Source organism: Rutilus rutilus (genome assembly GCF_951802725.1).
Source record: "Rutilus rutilus genome assembly, chromosome: 3".
Classification (NCBI taxonomy): Eukaryota; Metazoa; Chordata; class Actinopteri; order Cypriniformes; family Leuciscidae; genus Rutilus; species Rutilus rutilus.
Window position 1 is genome coordinate 2,823,327 of NC_140211.1, and position 17,686 is coordinate 2,841,012.

Below are 17,686 nucleotides of genomic sequence, written 5' to 3' on the forward strand. Positions count from 1 at the left end.
AATGTCTTAAAAATATGTTTGTATTTATTTTTGCTTTATTTTACAAGCGTTTTTACAAAGAGACAGGGCAATAATCAACATAAAAGCAAAAGAGATAACAGGAATTTGATGGACATAAAATATATAAGGGCTCAACCAGAATTAACACAAATCACTGTTTGTCATTTTTCTGTTAAATAAAGATATCATCCAGTACCCAAAATGTAATGATACTCATTTATTATTACAGAACATGAACTAACAGATTGGAGAGATTATTTGTTTTCTATTCAAATCGATTTGTTTAAAGTAGACTTTCAAGCTTTCTAAAGATATATTTCTCATGTCTGTATGCCATGTAAGCCTATACGTGGAGTTTCATACTTTTTTGAGCCGTGCTCCAGTTCACGGAGACAGAAGCGGCAGAAAGCGCATTCTGTTTGTTTTCTTTATTTTATGAAAGTACAACATTTTCTTGTTATTGTGATTTTACAAAGTAAGACGAGCGGCCATACCAGGCAGATAATTCCTCTTCATTTTTAGCTAAAGAGACGAGGCGGAAAAAGCATAATGAGAGAAGGAGGCCCCCGATGCAGAGATGTTGCTGCATGTTTATATTAACATTTCTGATTGTTTAAATGATTAAACAGGGCCCCTGCCCTATCACTATGCCTGTGATTGCTCACCAAGGAAAACTTTTGCCAGACCAGCTCTCAGATAACTCAGAGCATCCTTATTGGCTTCTTCAGCTTCAGCGGTTCTCCTCATTTCCTCCAGCTCACAGACCCAGTCTTTTTTCCCAGCCTCTCTCAGTTTGGGGATGAAGAAGTCCAGATGCTGAAGAGTGAAGGCCGAGTCTGGCTTTAATGCGATCTGAGACAGATGCTTGATGTTCTTGTAAGCATTGAACAGAAGAATTGACTTTTGATCCTCAATCATCTGTAAATCTTTGTCAAGATCATCCATCACAACTGAAAATCTCTTGGATTGTACTTGAGCTTTTTTAGAACGCTTTCTAAAATCATCAAAATCTATCGTCAAGCTTGTGTTTTTGACGATGTATTTCTTGTTTTCTTTGACGTGTTTGCTGTGGTGGCACTTCCCTGTGCACACGGTACAGAAGCCTTTTTTCATGACTTCACATTTGCTGGGATCAGAAACCCACCAGCAGTCAAACTCATGGCAGTTTTCCTCACAGACGGTGCAGGTCGTCGCCTTCCTGTGCTTCCATGAAGCGCTTTCAATGGGAACCTTTATTTTGATAGACTTTTTGAATTTACATTTACATTTACATTTAGTCATTTAGCAGACGCTTTTATCCAAAGCGACTTACAAATCAGGACTAAATTAAGCGAGTCATCATGAAGAGGCAAAAGACAACAACAACGCAAGAAGTGTTCAGAATACGAAGTTCAGGCATTATTCAGAGTAGCATAAGCATGATAAGTGGGATTTTAAGGGAAAGGTTTTTTTTTTTTTTTTTTTTTTTTTTTTTTTTATGAGTTTAGGTGCTCATGGAAGAGATGGGTTTTCAGCTGTTTTTTGAATGTTGTCAGGGATTCAGCATTCCGGATGAGGGTGGGGAGAGTGTTCCACCAGCATGGAACTGTGAATGAGAATGATCTGGAAAGTGATTTTGTGGCTTTCTGTGATGGAACCACGAGACGTCGCTCGTTGATTGATCGTAGGCGTCTGGTGGGGATGTAGACTCGTAGGAGTGAGTGAAGGTAGGAGGGAGCTGAGCGTGTGATAGATCTGTAAGCAAGCGTCAATGCCTTGAACTTGATGCGAGCAGCGAGAGGTAGCCAGTGCAGAGAGATTAACAGAGGAGTGACGTGGGCCCTCTTGGGCTCGTTGAAGACAAGACGAGCTGCAGAATTCTGGACCATCTGAAGAGGTTTGGTAGCACATGCTGGAAGTCCGGCCAGAAGAGCATTGCAGTAGTCAAGCCTAGAAATGACCAGGGCCTGGACGAGGAGTTGTGTTGCGTGCTCAGTTAGGAAAGGCCTGATCTTCCTGATGTTGTGCAGCGCAAACCTGCATGATCGAGCTGTCTTTGAAATGTGATCTGTGAAGGTCAGCTGGTCATCAAACGTTACTCCCAGATTTCTGACCGACCTTGATGGGGTGATTGATGATGAATCAAGCTGGATGGTGAAGTCGTGCTGTAGAGACGGATTAGCAGGGAGGACGAGCAGCTCAGTCTTTGCCAGGTTGAGCTGCAGGTGATGTTCCTTCATCCATGTGGAGATGTCTGCCAGACAGCTCGAGACCCGTGCAGCTACTGTGGGATCATCTGGTCGAAATGAGAGGAAGAGTTGTGTGTCATCAGTCATCAGTTTCATCAGCTTCAATTTAATGTTGAAGTTTTTACACTCCTCAATCTTTTCCTTGTTTTGTCTTATTACCTCCTGGATCTGAAGTTTTTCAGACTTCTTGGACTCTTTCTCTTTGACTCGCAGCTGTAAGTTGCAAATAAATGCTTCAAATTGAATGCGCTCTATCAGAACATTTGAAGTCAACTCCAAACTTCTTCTGTTCTTTTTTTCGAGAGACTGAAGAAAAAGGTTCATGTTGTCGATGCTGTCCTCCCAGGCGTCTCTTTGAGCACGAAGGTAACGTCTCTCACTATGACGGGCGTCTGCCTGCCGGTTGTTGAATAAGAAATAAACAGGTTGGCCGCTGTGGTCTCGTCTGCAGGGGATTTTACCTTTATCAATGGCGCTGAGGACGTTTTGGGGTGGCAGACCATCAGAGTGTGTGATTAGAAACACAATGTTGTTCACAATGTCTTTTCCAAACAAAGACAGAACTGAACTGATGATGTCATGCTGTCTGTCTGAGAGACGATTCTTAGACGCTTGAGTCACAAAACACACAGCATCAACTTCACAAACTCCATCATTATTCTGAAACAGTGTGGATAAATTCTCAGCAACTTCCAGATCTTTTTCCAGTCCTCTAGTGTCTCCGTATCCTGGAGTATCAATGATGGTGAGAGATATAGGACTCTTCAGGACAGACCTCATACATGGTGATTTCAGAGGTTTGTGATTCTGATTGGTCTCTGGCTTCTTCTTCTGTGATTTCATACCACATTTCATCCTCAAACTTCACTCCCATTAAGTAGTTGACCATGGTGTTGATGAGAGTCGTCTTGCCAGCGCCGGTTTCTCCCACCAGCAGAACAATTTTATTTCGTTTACTGGTGTCTTTTTTCCCATAAGTCCATTTTCGGACTTTCCCATGATCATCAAGCACTTTTCTCTCTGTATGTAGACGATATTGTTTTGGAGGACCTTGATGAATAAGAGTTGATCTGTTTAGTGGAAGACATGAACGCAAATATCAGAATATATAAGCAAATAACTTTTGTGTAGAAAGGATTCAAGAGTATAAACACCCACCAACATGCAGACATTATGTGTTAATAAACTATTGCTTCAACTGATCTCAAACTTCTTTAACTTCAGTTAACACAGAAATGAACGATTAACTGCACTTACCTCTGCTCAGCCATGAACTGGTCGAAAGCTGATGATGTAACATGTAGGTAGGCCCGCCCTCAAGTGATACTGATTGGTCGATTGATAAGCTTAAATCTGATTGGCTAAAGAGTACGACTCATCTGTGTTATGAGTGTTATGCTGCCAGCAAAGTCTCAAAAACACACACACACACACACACATATCTAAGGCGATTCGTACGTGAATGACGATTTGCACATTCAAATGCAAGAATACACTCGTACATTTTAAACATTCAAAGGTTTTTGTGCACAGTTGTATATCAACGAACTGTGTTTTGCATTTGTGAAATGTATTTTATTAGTATATAATTTTATTTTGCGCATGTGAATTGCTTTTTGTGAATATATATTTTTTTCACGCACGTGGATTTTTTTTGTGTGCACGTGAATTAGGTTTCATGCATGTGAAATTGTCTACGCATTTGTGAATCATGTTTTTTGCGTGAATTATATTTGAGACTAATCTGCTTCCATAGGAAAGCGCTCCGTGCCGGATTGAGATGACTCCCGACGTTCACCAGAACCTTCGACGGGACACAAAAACACACGTGTTGCTTCATGCAGTGCTGATAAAACGCTAAGCATCAATCTCATATGTGAGCCTGGACCACAGAACCAGTCACGATTCGCACAGGTATATGGCAGTAGCCAACAACACATTGTATGGGTCAAAATTATTAATTTCTTTTGCCAAAAATCATAGGATATTAAGTAAAGATCATGTTCCATGAAGACACTGTATACATTCCCTACCGTAAATATATATACAAAAAAATAATTGTGAGTGATTGCAGCAAAATCGCGAACATAAATGATCAACTTTAAAGGAACACGCCGACTTTTTGGGACTTTAGCTTAGCTTGGACTCTGCCCAAGTAGTAGTGCTTCGCCTTCTGGGAATATAGTTCCCAGTATGTATACGGTTAGAAGATGGCTGTCTCATGTGACCTTGTTATTCGTACATGCTGTGACTATACAAATCACAACATGTAAATAGGAAAATGTTGGCGTTATTTTGTCTCTTATTGGGAGCAGTATGCTAGCTGGAGCCGTTTACCTCCAGTCTTTGTGCTAAGCTAGGCTAGCAGTGGGTGCGTCAGACAGAGTTACGGCACGCACGGAGATGAGAAGGGTATGTGTGGACTTCTCTAACTCTGGGGGGATACGGTGAATAAGCTAAAGTCCCAAAAAGTCGGCGTGTTCCTTTAAAAGCAAGTTCTTCAATGTTTTGATTTTTTTGCACTCTCAGATTCCAGATTTTCGAACAGTTCCTCAATAGTTGTATCTCGGACAAATATTGTCCTATCCTAACAAACCATAACATCAATGGAAAGCTTATTTATTCAGCTCTCAGATGATGCATAAATCTCAATTTCAAAAAATTGACCCATGTGACTGGTTTTGTGGTCCAGGCTCACATATTCCCTCTACCTGGTCGAAGTAAATGGTCATTGTGTGGTTGCTCATCTCCGAGGGCTCGTGGTGGTTGTTCCTGATGGCTAAGAATGCAACCCGTTCGTTATCCCGAACGCACTGTAAGATTAATAAAGAAATTTGGATCAATATAACTCAAAGGGTATTGAATTACAGTGAATAAGAACCGAATTAATATTTAACACTTTATCAACTATTCGTCCACCGATAAATTGAGATTAGGGTATTTTATCAATTCTGGACCGAATATTATCCTGTGGTCTACGGTAATAATATCATAAAATTATGATAACTGATTATGAGCAAGGTAACAAAATCTACAGTTTAAGGCAGTAACTTGTAAGCACATAGCACAAGACGCTTGTATGTAAAATCAATCAAGACTTTATTGAACTACTCTAATACACACAAACTAAACTAACGAAAACACACAAACATTCATTCAAACAGTGACAGAGAAAAGTGATGTTATTAACGGAGTTGATGAGTTTTGAGTTTGCTCTTGGTGGTTTGAAGAGTATGTAAGCATACACGCTGGACAATGGAAAGGTCAACACAAACATAAGCAAGAGCAAAAGTCAATGCAAAAGCAAGGCAAAAAGCAACGCATAGCTGCTTGTCATTGGGTTATAAGCGTGTCCATCCGACCCGTCCTTCCGAGTGCGACAGCCAATCAGATATTGTCTTGGGCGGGACCTACGCCCCGTTCTCCGGTTCTTGCATGTAATTAGCCTATCAAGTAGGTACCAAAATTCATATATTTCCCATAGTTGAGGTGGAAGTAACTAAGGATTTAGCTGTGATAAGTGTTTAACACACAAAATTAACTTGATAATATAAAGCATACATAATACTGAGGATACACAAGTATGAGGCAACTTCTGGCGATTAGTTCCTATAACTGAGGTAGAAAACCCTACAAATAGACATTAATAAAAGTTAAACACACAGAAAGAACTCCACAGGTTATATAAAACATACATGATACTTAAGATATATGTGAGGTAAATACTGGTGATCAATTCAGCTTATTGGAAGCAATTTTGAGACCGTTGTTTGTATTCAACCACAAGTGGGTTAATTTCAGTCTAATGGTTTTGGAGACAAAAGTCTCTGGAATTTACAGCTGCAGAAAGGAGGGGTCCCTGGTTTAAGGTTTGTGCCATGGGAATGCCTTAGCATCCTTCGTTTCCTGATAAGGCTGTGGATTTATGCATTGGGGTCACCACAGGGTTTCTTGGCCATTTGGTCTTAAGTTTGGGGAACAAAGAGAAATCTTTTCCTGCTGTCCTGGCATCGCTGGTATGAGATTAGACAGGCACAAAAAGGGAAAGGGGTGTGACATCTCCTTTAGTCATCTCGGCACCATGACTGTGTTTTATGACTTACTAATGGTTTGATGGGGAATCGTTCCGAACTGTGGAATGTGGTGTTGGGTTCATTTAATGAAATGGACTGTTCACGGATAATCCTACAGCACTGACATTCCCAACGTGTTTCCGGCCGGCTCCGAGGTGGGAGTGGAGTCACACACCACTAAACACTTTCCCATTCTGGCCCTGAACCCTGAAGCCCGTCACACACAGGAGCCCAGCGAGCAGAGCCGGGAACCGGCAGACACCCATCCTGGAGGATCCAGATCCACTCCAGTGTTTGCTGAGGTGTGTTTCCCCTTCTTCTGATCAGCAGATCTGCTGTCTGCAGGTCTAAAACTAAAGCAGACGGTCATTTGTGACTCTCTAATGAACCCGAGTCCAGACGAGTCTGATTGTGTGATTCGAGATATTGGATTTTTTTGCACTTCAGCGTTTCTGTGTGTTGTGAGATATACTGCATATGTGACTCTATCACCACAACACACACACACACACACACACACACACACACACACACACACACACACACACACATCTTTATGAGGACATTCATTGACACAATGCAATCTCTATCCACTTACCCTAACCTTACCCATCACAACTAAGGGCCTAACCCAACCCCTGACCCTAACCCGACCCTTGATCTCATTATAACCTTATCCCTAAAACCAAGTCTTGACCCTCAAACAGGCCTTTAACCTGTTAAGCTGCAACCCCACTTTTGAAAAATCCCCAGAAATGACATACCCAAACTGAAACAGATACAGTTCATGAACCCTTTGCACTAAAAGCACAAGTATGATCTCATTTGAAAGCTGACACCTGGCAGTTTTTTGTAAATGTAGAATTATTATAAATAGCTTCAAAGTTTTGTAAAGTTATTAGAAATGTATGATGTTTATGAAACATCCTCATGAAAATAAAATTGAAGTTGGCACTGTAGCAATCTAGAAATGCACTACAGCTAAAGCCATATGTCTAAACATTCTATGTTTAAAATCTGAAGATAATAAGTCCAAAACTCTGTATTTAGTTAAATGTTTTTCAAGATCATGTCATATGACTTTATTTTGATTAGACTCTAAAATGCTACTGATGTTTAGTCATCATCTAAGTCATCCATTCAGTCTTTTGTCTCTATTGTGTTGTGGTGCAAACGAGCCCCATTCAGTCTCAGTCTCCCCCTGCACACATTCACACCTCTCTCCAGCCTGGTTATGGCTCTAAATATGCATTTCTTTTGTCTGCATTATAGTTACTAACGACTGGCTATTCACAGGCTATTCATAGGGTTTCAATCCCTAATTTATTTTATCAAAGTTCTCACTTCACATTTGAAACTGTATCAAATGCCCTTGATGCGCCGACGCACTGGCGAAGGTTAACAGGTTTTAAAGGCTCTCAGAAACTGAGGACTGGCCAAAATGTCCTCACTTTACTCTCTTTTTCCTCACTCCAATGGTCTAAAAATCAAACTGGTCCTCACAAAGATAGTTGTACAAGTACACACACACACATACACACACACACACACACTTCTGTTACGATCTTTAAAGGTCTGGGAGACGGAACACAACATTCAGATATCACACTACTGCTGGTAGACTGGGTACAGCAGAAAGAACCATGAATAGAAAACACTAAGTGTTGGAAACGTGATCATTTGTTACAAAAACCCAAAGCCACTAGATACAGTGAGTGAGATATGTACAATGTAAATGAAAACACACAGAAGGAAAAAGAACATACAAATAATTATAGGGAAAAATAACTTAAGTTGTGCCAAATTAAAGAACCAATGATTGCCATGATTCACGTCTGAAATGTGTGCTAGTGTCTTCCATAGAGGCTGCTTCATATGTTGTTGATGTGTGTGAAAAAAAAAAATAGATGGAAAGAAAAATTATGTCATTCATTTTGCGTTCGCTTGCAAAATGTTTGCGTTACCCTGCATGAGAAATTTTGTGTCGGCTCACAAAACTTTTGAGTTCTAGGGGTTTTCTAAATATATTTTTTTCTCATTCTTAGATAATTAATAAACGAATGTGTAGGTTATGGAGTAATTGTGGTAACAGTCACTGTGTCAGAACCATCAAACCACTTACATTTGTGAATCAACATTGTGGCGTAATAGTCTCTCTTGTTATTGTAAATGGAAATGCGCATTCACGCGTGCATCTGAATCAGAGAACAAATGCAAAGGACCGTGTTTATTAGCGTACAGTTGTATACAGTGCATTTGAGTGAAGTTCACTAGTGTTTAATTCAGTAGTGCTTTTTATTGTGAGAAGATCTGATGCAGTTTTTTATATCATCCCAAAGGCCTTTATTTAGGATATTCTTCATGACGATTTTACAGTGTTTACATTTGTTAGCTCATATTCAGCTGTACATATCTGCCTGCTAAATGAAGAAATGCTAAACGAATAGATCTACATTTATTTTTGACTAATTACTTGTAAGTTGTAATTCATCTAGTTTAATTCAGATATCTGTAACTAAGAATGAAATGAAGCACTGGTTTGAGAAGTTTCACTCCATAAAGAACATGACTTCAGCAAACTGGAGCACTGGCATTACTGGTAGTCTTTTTCTTCTGGAAGATTTTTCCGTTCGGTTGTTTCCTCCATGTAAGTTTCCTGATCGCTGATCGCTGATCGCTCAGCATCTGCTGTAGCTAAACCACAAAAACAGGCTTTCATTAAACAAGTGTGATGTATTTCTCCTCAAAATTATCTTACAAATCTTGCCGAAAGTGCAGAAACTGGCGAAGCTCAAAACACATACACAATATTTTGTCATTACGCGAAGGACTGACCAACTCATGAACAAATGCTTACAAATCTGAACACATTCGTCACCAAAAACAAATGTCGCAAAAGGTCTTAAAAAATAATACATGTGTGATGATTCTCATCAGACGCTTTATTGTCATACATGAATGGAAATCATCAAGCCAGCACAGCCACAGAATTTTAATACATTACTGGAGCTCTTTGCGTGTCGGTCAAAATGACAGAAATGTATGTTTTATTTTCAATGAAATGAGAATGTACTATATTTTAGTTCGATAATGTTTTTTTAATATTTTTTATTTTTAGGGGATTTTATGGCACTAAATTATATTTACGCTGTATTTATAATCCATTTATTCAGTTTGTGAGCGTATAGACCTGAAAATTACATTTACAACTTAAACTGTGGTAAATCTTGAATGCTTTAAAGCACAGACTTCTGTTTGATCTCTTTTGAAAGTTTTTAGAGTTTTTAAAAAAGTTTAAAATTTTACCTTTATTGTTATAAAAAAATTGCAAAAATACTATTTTAAATTTGTATGTACATGTTTTATTCTAAAACTGTGAGAAAATCAAAGCTATAAATCTAAACAAGTTTGGCATCTCAAAAAATGAGCTTTCAGTGAGACTGTGTTCGGCTGCAGTTCCAAACGCTTCCACTAGAGGAAACTCGTCTCCCATTTAATTTCCCAATGCGCTCATTTTTGACCACGAGGAGCACACATGTGACTATTTGTTATAAGTGCCAAAACCTTTGCCAAGTTTCGTACCACATTCCGACAAAGAAAACAAAACAAAACAAAACAACAAGTGTAAAATTTGTCTGTAAAAAATTGACTGAAGAGCACCAGAGGGTTAATTTGAGTCTGTTGAGTGTTATAAAACCCACCTTGTTTAAGACGAGTGCACTCAATGTAGCGTCGTCCGCATTCTCACTGGCTTTGACCTCCACTCGGATCACCTGCTTTCTCTTCACTGCAGGACAACACACGTAATATCTTACTTTGTGTTTTACTATATCATACTTTATGAAAATGTGGATTAGGGATTCCCAAACTTCTTGTCAGCCGAACCCCTTTGACTAAAATCAAGGGTGCTCCGATCAGGATTTTTGGAGTCGATAAAATCACTGATATCTATTTTTTTTATTTGAGGGTGGAGGGGTGCATTTTTTTTGACATTTTTCAAAAATATATTTACAATTTTTTTATATTTAAAATGATCTTAACTAAATGTTTGATTATGCAATGCACTATTTTTTTTTTTATTTTTTTTTAATGGAACAAATAGAACAAATAAATAAAACAGAATAAAGATTAGTAAAAATAAACAGTGTTGTAAGTTTTTTTTTTCAGGTAGGTGTAACAGTAGGGAAGAATACTAAATAAATTTAATAATGAATCAAATGTAAAATAATACTGGATGATCTTTTAAAATTAAACATAGATTAATCATTACAATTAAGGTTACAAAAATGTGTCATTCAAGAGCAGTGAGTGTCATTAATGTTAATCAAACAACAAAAGACTGAGAAATAATCCGAGACAGCAGCAGGATTATTAGGCTACTGTCACTTTAAGAGCTGCACAGATCCAATATACTGTTACACAACTTTCTAATTCTGTAATTCTGTTTAGTGACGAAGCGACGCTGCCTCTATTGAGCAAGCTCTTATTGTGCAGACGATGTGCTGATGTGAAGACGAACTTCCCAAAGCCATTATCAGCCGATAGCGATCAGTGGGCGACCAATCGGAGCTCCTCGAACCAAAAAATGTGGAACTGACTTTAAGATGAGTGTATATAATTAAATCATATGTGTTAAAATAAAACACTTACTAAGAAAAAGATTCAATATTTTAGTTGTTTATCTGCATGTCACGTGACCATTAACCAACATCAGAGAACTGTAATATGTGAATGTGTTGTTTTATTATTATAAATTATATAATATTTATAAATAGTGCTGCACCGAAATTTCGACTACTGAAACATTTCGGCCGAAACAGATATTTTTGGGTTTGGGTTTTGGAGTGCATCCCTATATTCATACATTTTAGCTTTTGCATTTTTATAAAAATATATGTATAATATTAATATTGTATTTTGACATTTTTATGATGTAATAAATTATTATCTTTTCACAGTTCTCTCATAAACCACCAGTTTGGGAAACTCTTATTAAATGAACAGTCATATTCAGTTTTTTGTCAACAAACAATGAAAAGAAGGAAAGTAAAGAACTTACCATTGCTGCAGTAGAAGTAATAAAGTCCAGAGCAATCATAATCGCTAATAGAATTACTAAAATCATTTACACCGGCACAGTTTTTGTGCATCCTGTTGAGTCTCTGAACAGTGAGTTGGGTTGAGGAAGTAAAGGTGGCCTGATCTGACCACTTCCACGAGTCCCGGTACAGTCCGATCCAGGGCTCATCCATAGTATCTATCAAGCTGACGATCTGTTTGTTGTCCTCTAGACTCCTAACAGTGGCCAGGTCTGTGTAATGCTCTCTGCAATACTTCTGAGCGTCAAGCCACGTCTTTTCAGTTTTGATTAAAACCATTTTATTTATTGCATTGGTCGTTTCTGTGAAAAACAGAGTCAAGACATCAAAAGCATGACAAGACTAAATCATTTTCTCTAGTTTAACGAGTGTGAGCCTCTTAAACCTGCCAAAACTTGTTTCCAGAAGTCAATTTTTTATTATATTTCCATAGTTTATATGGACCCAGCATGGATAAAAACTCTTTATACTCCATTTCAGTTATTCTACTTCCAAATATCATGCTTAATTTACTTGGCATTTCTTTGTAATTATTTGTGAAATTTATTAGCAATTTTTGAGTGAAAGTTAATCAAATATTTTCAGTGTTAAAACCTGTGTAATGTTTTCCTTTGTGTTCTATGAAAGCGTTAATACAAGATTGAAATGACATGATGATCAGTTATTGACAAACACTTGTATTTTTGGGTGAACTATCCCTTTAATCTCCCATTTTGAGGTTTATATGTATAATTTGAGAATATTTAAAGTATAACATGTAGGGATGCACCGATATGAACATTTTGGCCGATACGATAACCGATAATTCTTTATATTTGAAAACCGATAACCGATATATTGGCTTATAAATCTAAATCCAAATTTTTATATAGTTTTTGAGAGCCTGATTACAAAAACAGAAGTCTCACTATGTCCCAAACACACAATTATAATGTTCTCATAATAATTTTATGTCGCCGATATGACAGACTATACCGTGACACTTAACTGTATTTACATTTTTTGAAGTGATTCCAATCATATTTCACGCAATTCAAACAGTGCGAATCTGAAGTGTCTCAGCTGAAGGAAGTAATCCATTATTTATCTGCTTTAATATATCGGCAAAATTTTATAATCAGGCCGATAACGATAACATTAAAAAAGGACATATATCAGCTGATACCGATATGGTGGCCGATATATCGTGCATCCCTAATAAAATTAAAATATTTTTTTGTGTGACATGGACTTAAATGGTGTGAAATCCCAATGCAGCCACTAGAGTTCCAGTTGAGGTCATTGTGTTATTAACTGATTATATAAATTTATTATAATTAAATCCTAAGACAATGTAATTTAGGGGTGGTTGAAATACTGGATAAAACAATAAACCATTCAAATATGTAAAACTGCGATGCTGAATCTCCAGCGCCACAACATTAAAAATCATATTTACTCGATTTGTGAATACAATTGCAGTCTAAATATGATTGTGCACATCCTTCTATTGGGTTGTTGCACTTTAATCACAATTATTTACCGTTATTCATCTGCACAAAATTCATGATCCTGCCCAATTGTGATATAAATGTTTACTTCTATCCCCCACCCCTAATGCCATTATATTAATGTCTTCATGCATACCATATTCCTCATTTGAAAGTTGCTTTGGATAAAAGCGTCTGCTAAATAAATAAATAGATGGATATGTAAAAAATGCATAAACTGAAATAATGAGCATCAATAAAGAGTGTTTCTCACCATCACCACACACGAAATATTTAGTGAGATCACATCTGTCATCATACCAGTATCCAGAGTTATACATTGCGACACACTCCTCTCCCGCACCGTAGTTATCCGGCTGGCCAGATTCCCAGGACTGAAACACTACACTCTCATCTTGATAAGACCAACGCCAGCTGTTGATGTCATTGTAGAGTCCAGTCCAGGCTAAAAAATCAAACTTTTCTTCATCTTTGACTTCTTGCAGATTGGTCCAGTCTTCATCGCTCTGAACCGTGGCCAGGTCGATGTGTTTTTTCCTGCAGTAATTTTGAGCTTTTCCCCACGGCATCGACTCTCGGATCAGAACATACTCGTGTGGATCACACAGAGTCAGTGACAGGAATCCTGTCGACAGAATACACTCATTTCAAGCTTTTTAGATATTATTTTCCCCAGTGTCTTTCTTAAAGGTTCCACTCAATGTATTTGTTTCTATTTGGCTGGATTTTTATTTTATTTTATTATCATTGTTGAACAAGTTCTTGTTGTCTTCGATTTTGATTTTCGTTAAAAAAATTACAGCATTAAGGCCTGTTCACACCGACGTTTAACGCCTCATGACTAAACAAAGGGCGCCAATGTGAGTGTGCACACCGGCGCGAAAAACGGCACGCGTAAAAGCGTCATTTTTTAAAAAACGCCTCGGGTTCGTTTTTTTGGTTTGACGCGCCGCATCAAAAACTATCTGACCAATGAGATTACCGCTTTTGCTCACGTGTCTGGAGCTTCTGAAGTTACAGTAAAACACAACTTGGGGGTGCTCAAACACAAACGTACTTGCCGTGCACACGTACGTAACGGCGAAGAAGATGTACACCAAGTAGCGTCTACACTGCCGGGAAGAAATGAGATGAGGAAGATGCAAGGCAAGATGAGTGTAGAGCTGCTGGTCTCGTTGGTGTCGGAACATAAAGAACTATATGACAAACGTGACAGCGACTACAAAAATCTTGATAAAAGAGAATTGTTATGGAGTGGTTTCTGTTTTACATTAAGCACCATCTAATGTCAGGGAATGAATTTGCATGTTCACTCGGCTCATCGTCAGCGAAAATCGCTTGGGTGTGAACACAAAAAACGCATTGAAAAACGCTGGCGAATAACTCGCGCCGATATTCGTCCCGGTGTGTAGGGCCCTTTAGTTGTATATGTAGTATTTCTGTTGTAAAGCAGTGCTAAAATATTGGAGATTGATTGATAGGACATCTTGATTTTAAAGTGCTCCTATTAAGCTTTTTCAGGTATTCCCTTCCATACTGTGTGTAATAGAGCTGTTTGTGAATGTAAAAGCTTTGCAAAGATCAAAGATAAATGGAGTTTTTGTCTACTAAACGAAAGAGTCGACTCTGAACTGAAACGAGTCGTCAGTAATTCCAGTCTCACTTCTTGCTGAACCTGCATAGGTTTGTAACTAATTTGCATAATGTCAGCCTGTGGTTTTGATTGGCTGAACAGCGTATCTTAGCCCCGCCCTCAAACACTGTAGTTTATCTGAGACTGGAAGAGTTTGGTTTGTGTTGTTCATGTTGAGAAGACACTGTTTTCTGCTGCCAAGTTTAGTTTAGTTTATAGCACATTTAAAACCAATGTGAGTTGGCCAAAATGCTTTCCTTTAAAACAATATTACAACAGCATAGATAGCTATAAATAAAAATAAAAATTAAAAAATTTAACACCACATCAAACCAAAATACAACTAAAATGCAAGACAACAGTAAAACAAGATACACTCAACCGCTAGCTTAACCATAAGCCTGGGCAAGTAAATGTGCCCTCAACCTTGATTTAAAAACACCCAATGTAGTACAAAATCTAATATAAGAGATTTAGGGATCTTTAAAGGGGTCATATAATGCCATTTTTTTAGAAGTTAATATGATTCTTTAGGGTCTAAATGAAAAGTTTGTAATATACTTTAATTAAAAATTATCATTAGTATTGTAAGAAAACACTCATTTTACCTGATCAAAAACAGCTCTGTTTTCAGCGCGCCGTTTAAGTGCATGTGTCTTTAAATGATAATGAGCTTTGCTCACCCCGCCCCTCTGTTCTGTGGGGCGTTTTGACCATAGACTGTAAAAAAAGATGGACGACGCCCCTTCGCTCTCTTCCATTGATGAGAACTGAAGCCGCCAGTGTCCCGATATGGCGCTGACATATTGGAACTTGAGTCTGCGCAGTAGCGATCTCGGGACCAGACCTGCGCAGTAGTAAGCAGGAAGTAAAGCCGCGAAATCAACGCCCTGCCCTCACTCTCGCAGGGAGAGTGCATTTTGCACACTTTTTAAAAAATGTATTGCAGTACGACAAGAGGCTTGTTAAAATAAAGTAAAAACAATCTCCTCAGTCCTCCGAAGATCCCGAAAAAAATGTCCGTTGGTGCTTCAGTGACTACTTCGCTCAGAGAACCTGTCAATCACAGCTGTCAATCATGACGTTACACCACCGCATCATGTAACTAACTAAAAACCAACTTATTTTTGAAACAGACACTTGAACTTACATCAGCGTGATAAAAACGACAGCAAATGAAAGAAACCACCTTTGGAAAATAGATATTTGAAGTGTATTTAATTGTTTAGTTGGTCTCACGTCCCATTGAGTAACACAGGGAGGCGGGCTTATGACCTATACTAGGACCAGTCACCGGGGGGCGATCGAGACGTTTTGGCTTCACTTTTCAGGGCTTGTGCGGCGCGCTTGGTTTTGACACAACACACATGAAGTGTTGCCTTGACAACAGTTGAGGGTATATTTTGGAGAAAGAATGGCAGCGGGAGTCTCTGAGGACACATCTGTGCAACCTTATCAATTTGAACAAGATGACGGCCCAGAAGAAGTTCGACAATTAAGGCTCGAACAGGACGTTTATGAATGGTTGGTTAACGTAATGTCACTTTGATCTATCTTTGAATGTACTGGCAGGGTAGCGTAGTGAGATAAGAACGCTATGTGTTTACTGATGTAACGTTATATGTTAGTTCATTGACAGACAGATTGATGTTACAGCTAATGGTCCTGAAATACTTTTTTTGGTGAATGTAGGCTTGATCTGTTTAAAAAATAACCAGTCTGTGAGACTATGACAGTCATTAGGCACATGAACAACACATACTCAGACAGGAGCTAATACCTTTTTCAATGTTCTCGTTTATAAAGCAGTCTGGTTAAATGATTCGCGCAAACATGAAAGTATTGACGTTGATCGTGGGGAATATTCCCTTCAGCCACTGCGTCTTCAGCGGTTCGGATTTAGGAACATCAAAATGACTGCTGTGTTCCTTATTACACCCAAGAACAGAACACCACAATCGCTTAGATGCCATTCTGCTCATAGACAGTGCTCCAGCGTATCAACAATGCGGACTATGATGACAGCTCGCTCAGGGCGGGTCTGCGTTGTAACGCTGCTGTCAATAAACAATCGTGGGAGGGGCGTCCGACCGTGTGACGTCACACGGTCAAACGGCTTGATTTGAGATGGGGGAAAACATAAGGAGATTAAAAAAACACTGGATGGATTTTTATCATTTTATGATGGTTGTGTACAGGTACTGCCAACACACATTACAGTACAATCAACTTGAAAAAGTGCATGTACCATTATATGACCCCTTTAAAGGTAATGTTTGAGATGACCTCAATAGCCTTGTCATCTGATAGACCTGGAGAAGATCTAAAATATATTCAAGAGCTAGGCCTGGCAAGGCCTTAAAAACAAACAGTAAAACTTTAAACTGGACCCTGAAATTAACTGGGAGCCACTGCCAAAGCATTTCCACTTATCCCGGACGAGCCCCCACATACTCGGTTACTAATGTAACCTTGGTTCTCTCTAGAACAGTGGTTCCCAAACCTGTCCTGCCGGCACCCCAACACTGCACATTTTCTTTGTCTCCCTAATAAAACACACCTGATTCAACTCATCAGCTCATTATCACATGGGTTAATGAGCTGATGAGTTGAATCAGGTGTGTTTGATTAGGGAGACAAAGAAAATGTGCAGTGTTGGGGTGCCGGCAGGACAGGTTTGGGAACCACTGCTCTAGAAGAGGGAACGAGTACTGCGTAATATCTTACGCTATGGGGAAATCTCTTTTCCGCGAGATACTGGAGCCAAAAATTATTCTAGGCGAAACAGCTCGCGCGCCTATTGGCTGCCCTGCGGCAACTGCAGCAGCCTATCGAAAGGCCCCGCCGAAACGGGCGTTGCCTTGGGCTATAAATATAGCTTCGAGAGGCTGGTTTAGCTGGTTTTTCATCGCCGGAGTAAACCAGAGCGTGTTGCAGGCACGGCAAGATACGCAGTACTCGTTCCCTCTTCTAGAGAGAACCCAGGTTACGTTAGTAACCGAGTACGTTCTCTTACGAGAGGTTCTCTCGTACTGCATAATATCTTACACTATGGGGAACACAGTGTAAAACGCCGTGCGTGCTGAGATCCAGTACCAAAGTCCCAAGGGCAGGTTCCCGGGGCCCATATAGTACATGATCATCAGGGACTCACAGAGAGTCC

General features: G+C 39.0%; 1 protein-coding gene and 1 pseudogene across 2 annotated transcripts; both read right to left on the reverse strand.

Annotated features, from left to right (window-relative positions):
• Window positions 1-645: 645 nt before the first annotated feature.
• On the reverse strand, window positions 646-3,499 carry LOC311288435 (annotated as a pseudogene). Its single transcript has 3 exons — window positions 3,486-3,499; window positions 2,325-3,298; window positions 646-1,245 (listed from the first exon to the last, which is right to left on the reverse strand). The product of its transcript is annotated as an uncharacterized misc_RNA (transcript).
• A 5,010-nt stretch (window positions 3,500-8,509) lies between these two features.
• On the reverse strand, window positions 8,510-13,509 carry LOC311287225 (putative C-type lectin domain family 20 member A). The gene is made up of 4 exons (XM_084403918.1): window positions 13,144-13,509; window positions 11,361-11,702; window positions 10,003-10,088; window positions 8,510-8,995 (listed from the first exon to the last, which is right to left on the reverse strand). The coding sequence occupies exons 1-4, from the start codon at window positions 13,457-13,459 to the stop codon at window positions 8,873-8,875; spliced, it is 867 nt and encodes a 288-aa protein (XP_084260044.1). The 5' UTR covers window positions 13,460-13,509; the 3' UTR covers window positions 8,510-8,872.
• Between the last annotated feature and the right edge of the window lie 4,177 nt (window positions 13,510-17,686).

What these genes read in the sequence shown, in the direction of transcription:
- LOC311287225 (XM_084403918.1), bottom strand. Translation starts at nt 13,459, where the DNA reads ATGCCGTGGGGAAAAGCTCAAAATTACTGCAGGAAAAAACACATCGAC. An exon ending in TTACTTCTACTGCAGCAATG is followed by an intron (nt 10,089 to 11,360) that starts GTAAGTTCTTTA and finishes GTTGTCCTGCAG; the next exon opens with TGAAGAGAAAGCAGGTGATC. An exon ending in GTGCACTCGTCTTAAACAAG is followed by an intron (nt 8,996 to 10,002) that starts GTGGGTTTTATA and finishes TTTGTGGTTTAG; the next exon opens with CTACAGCAGATGCTGAGCGA.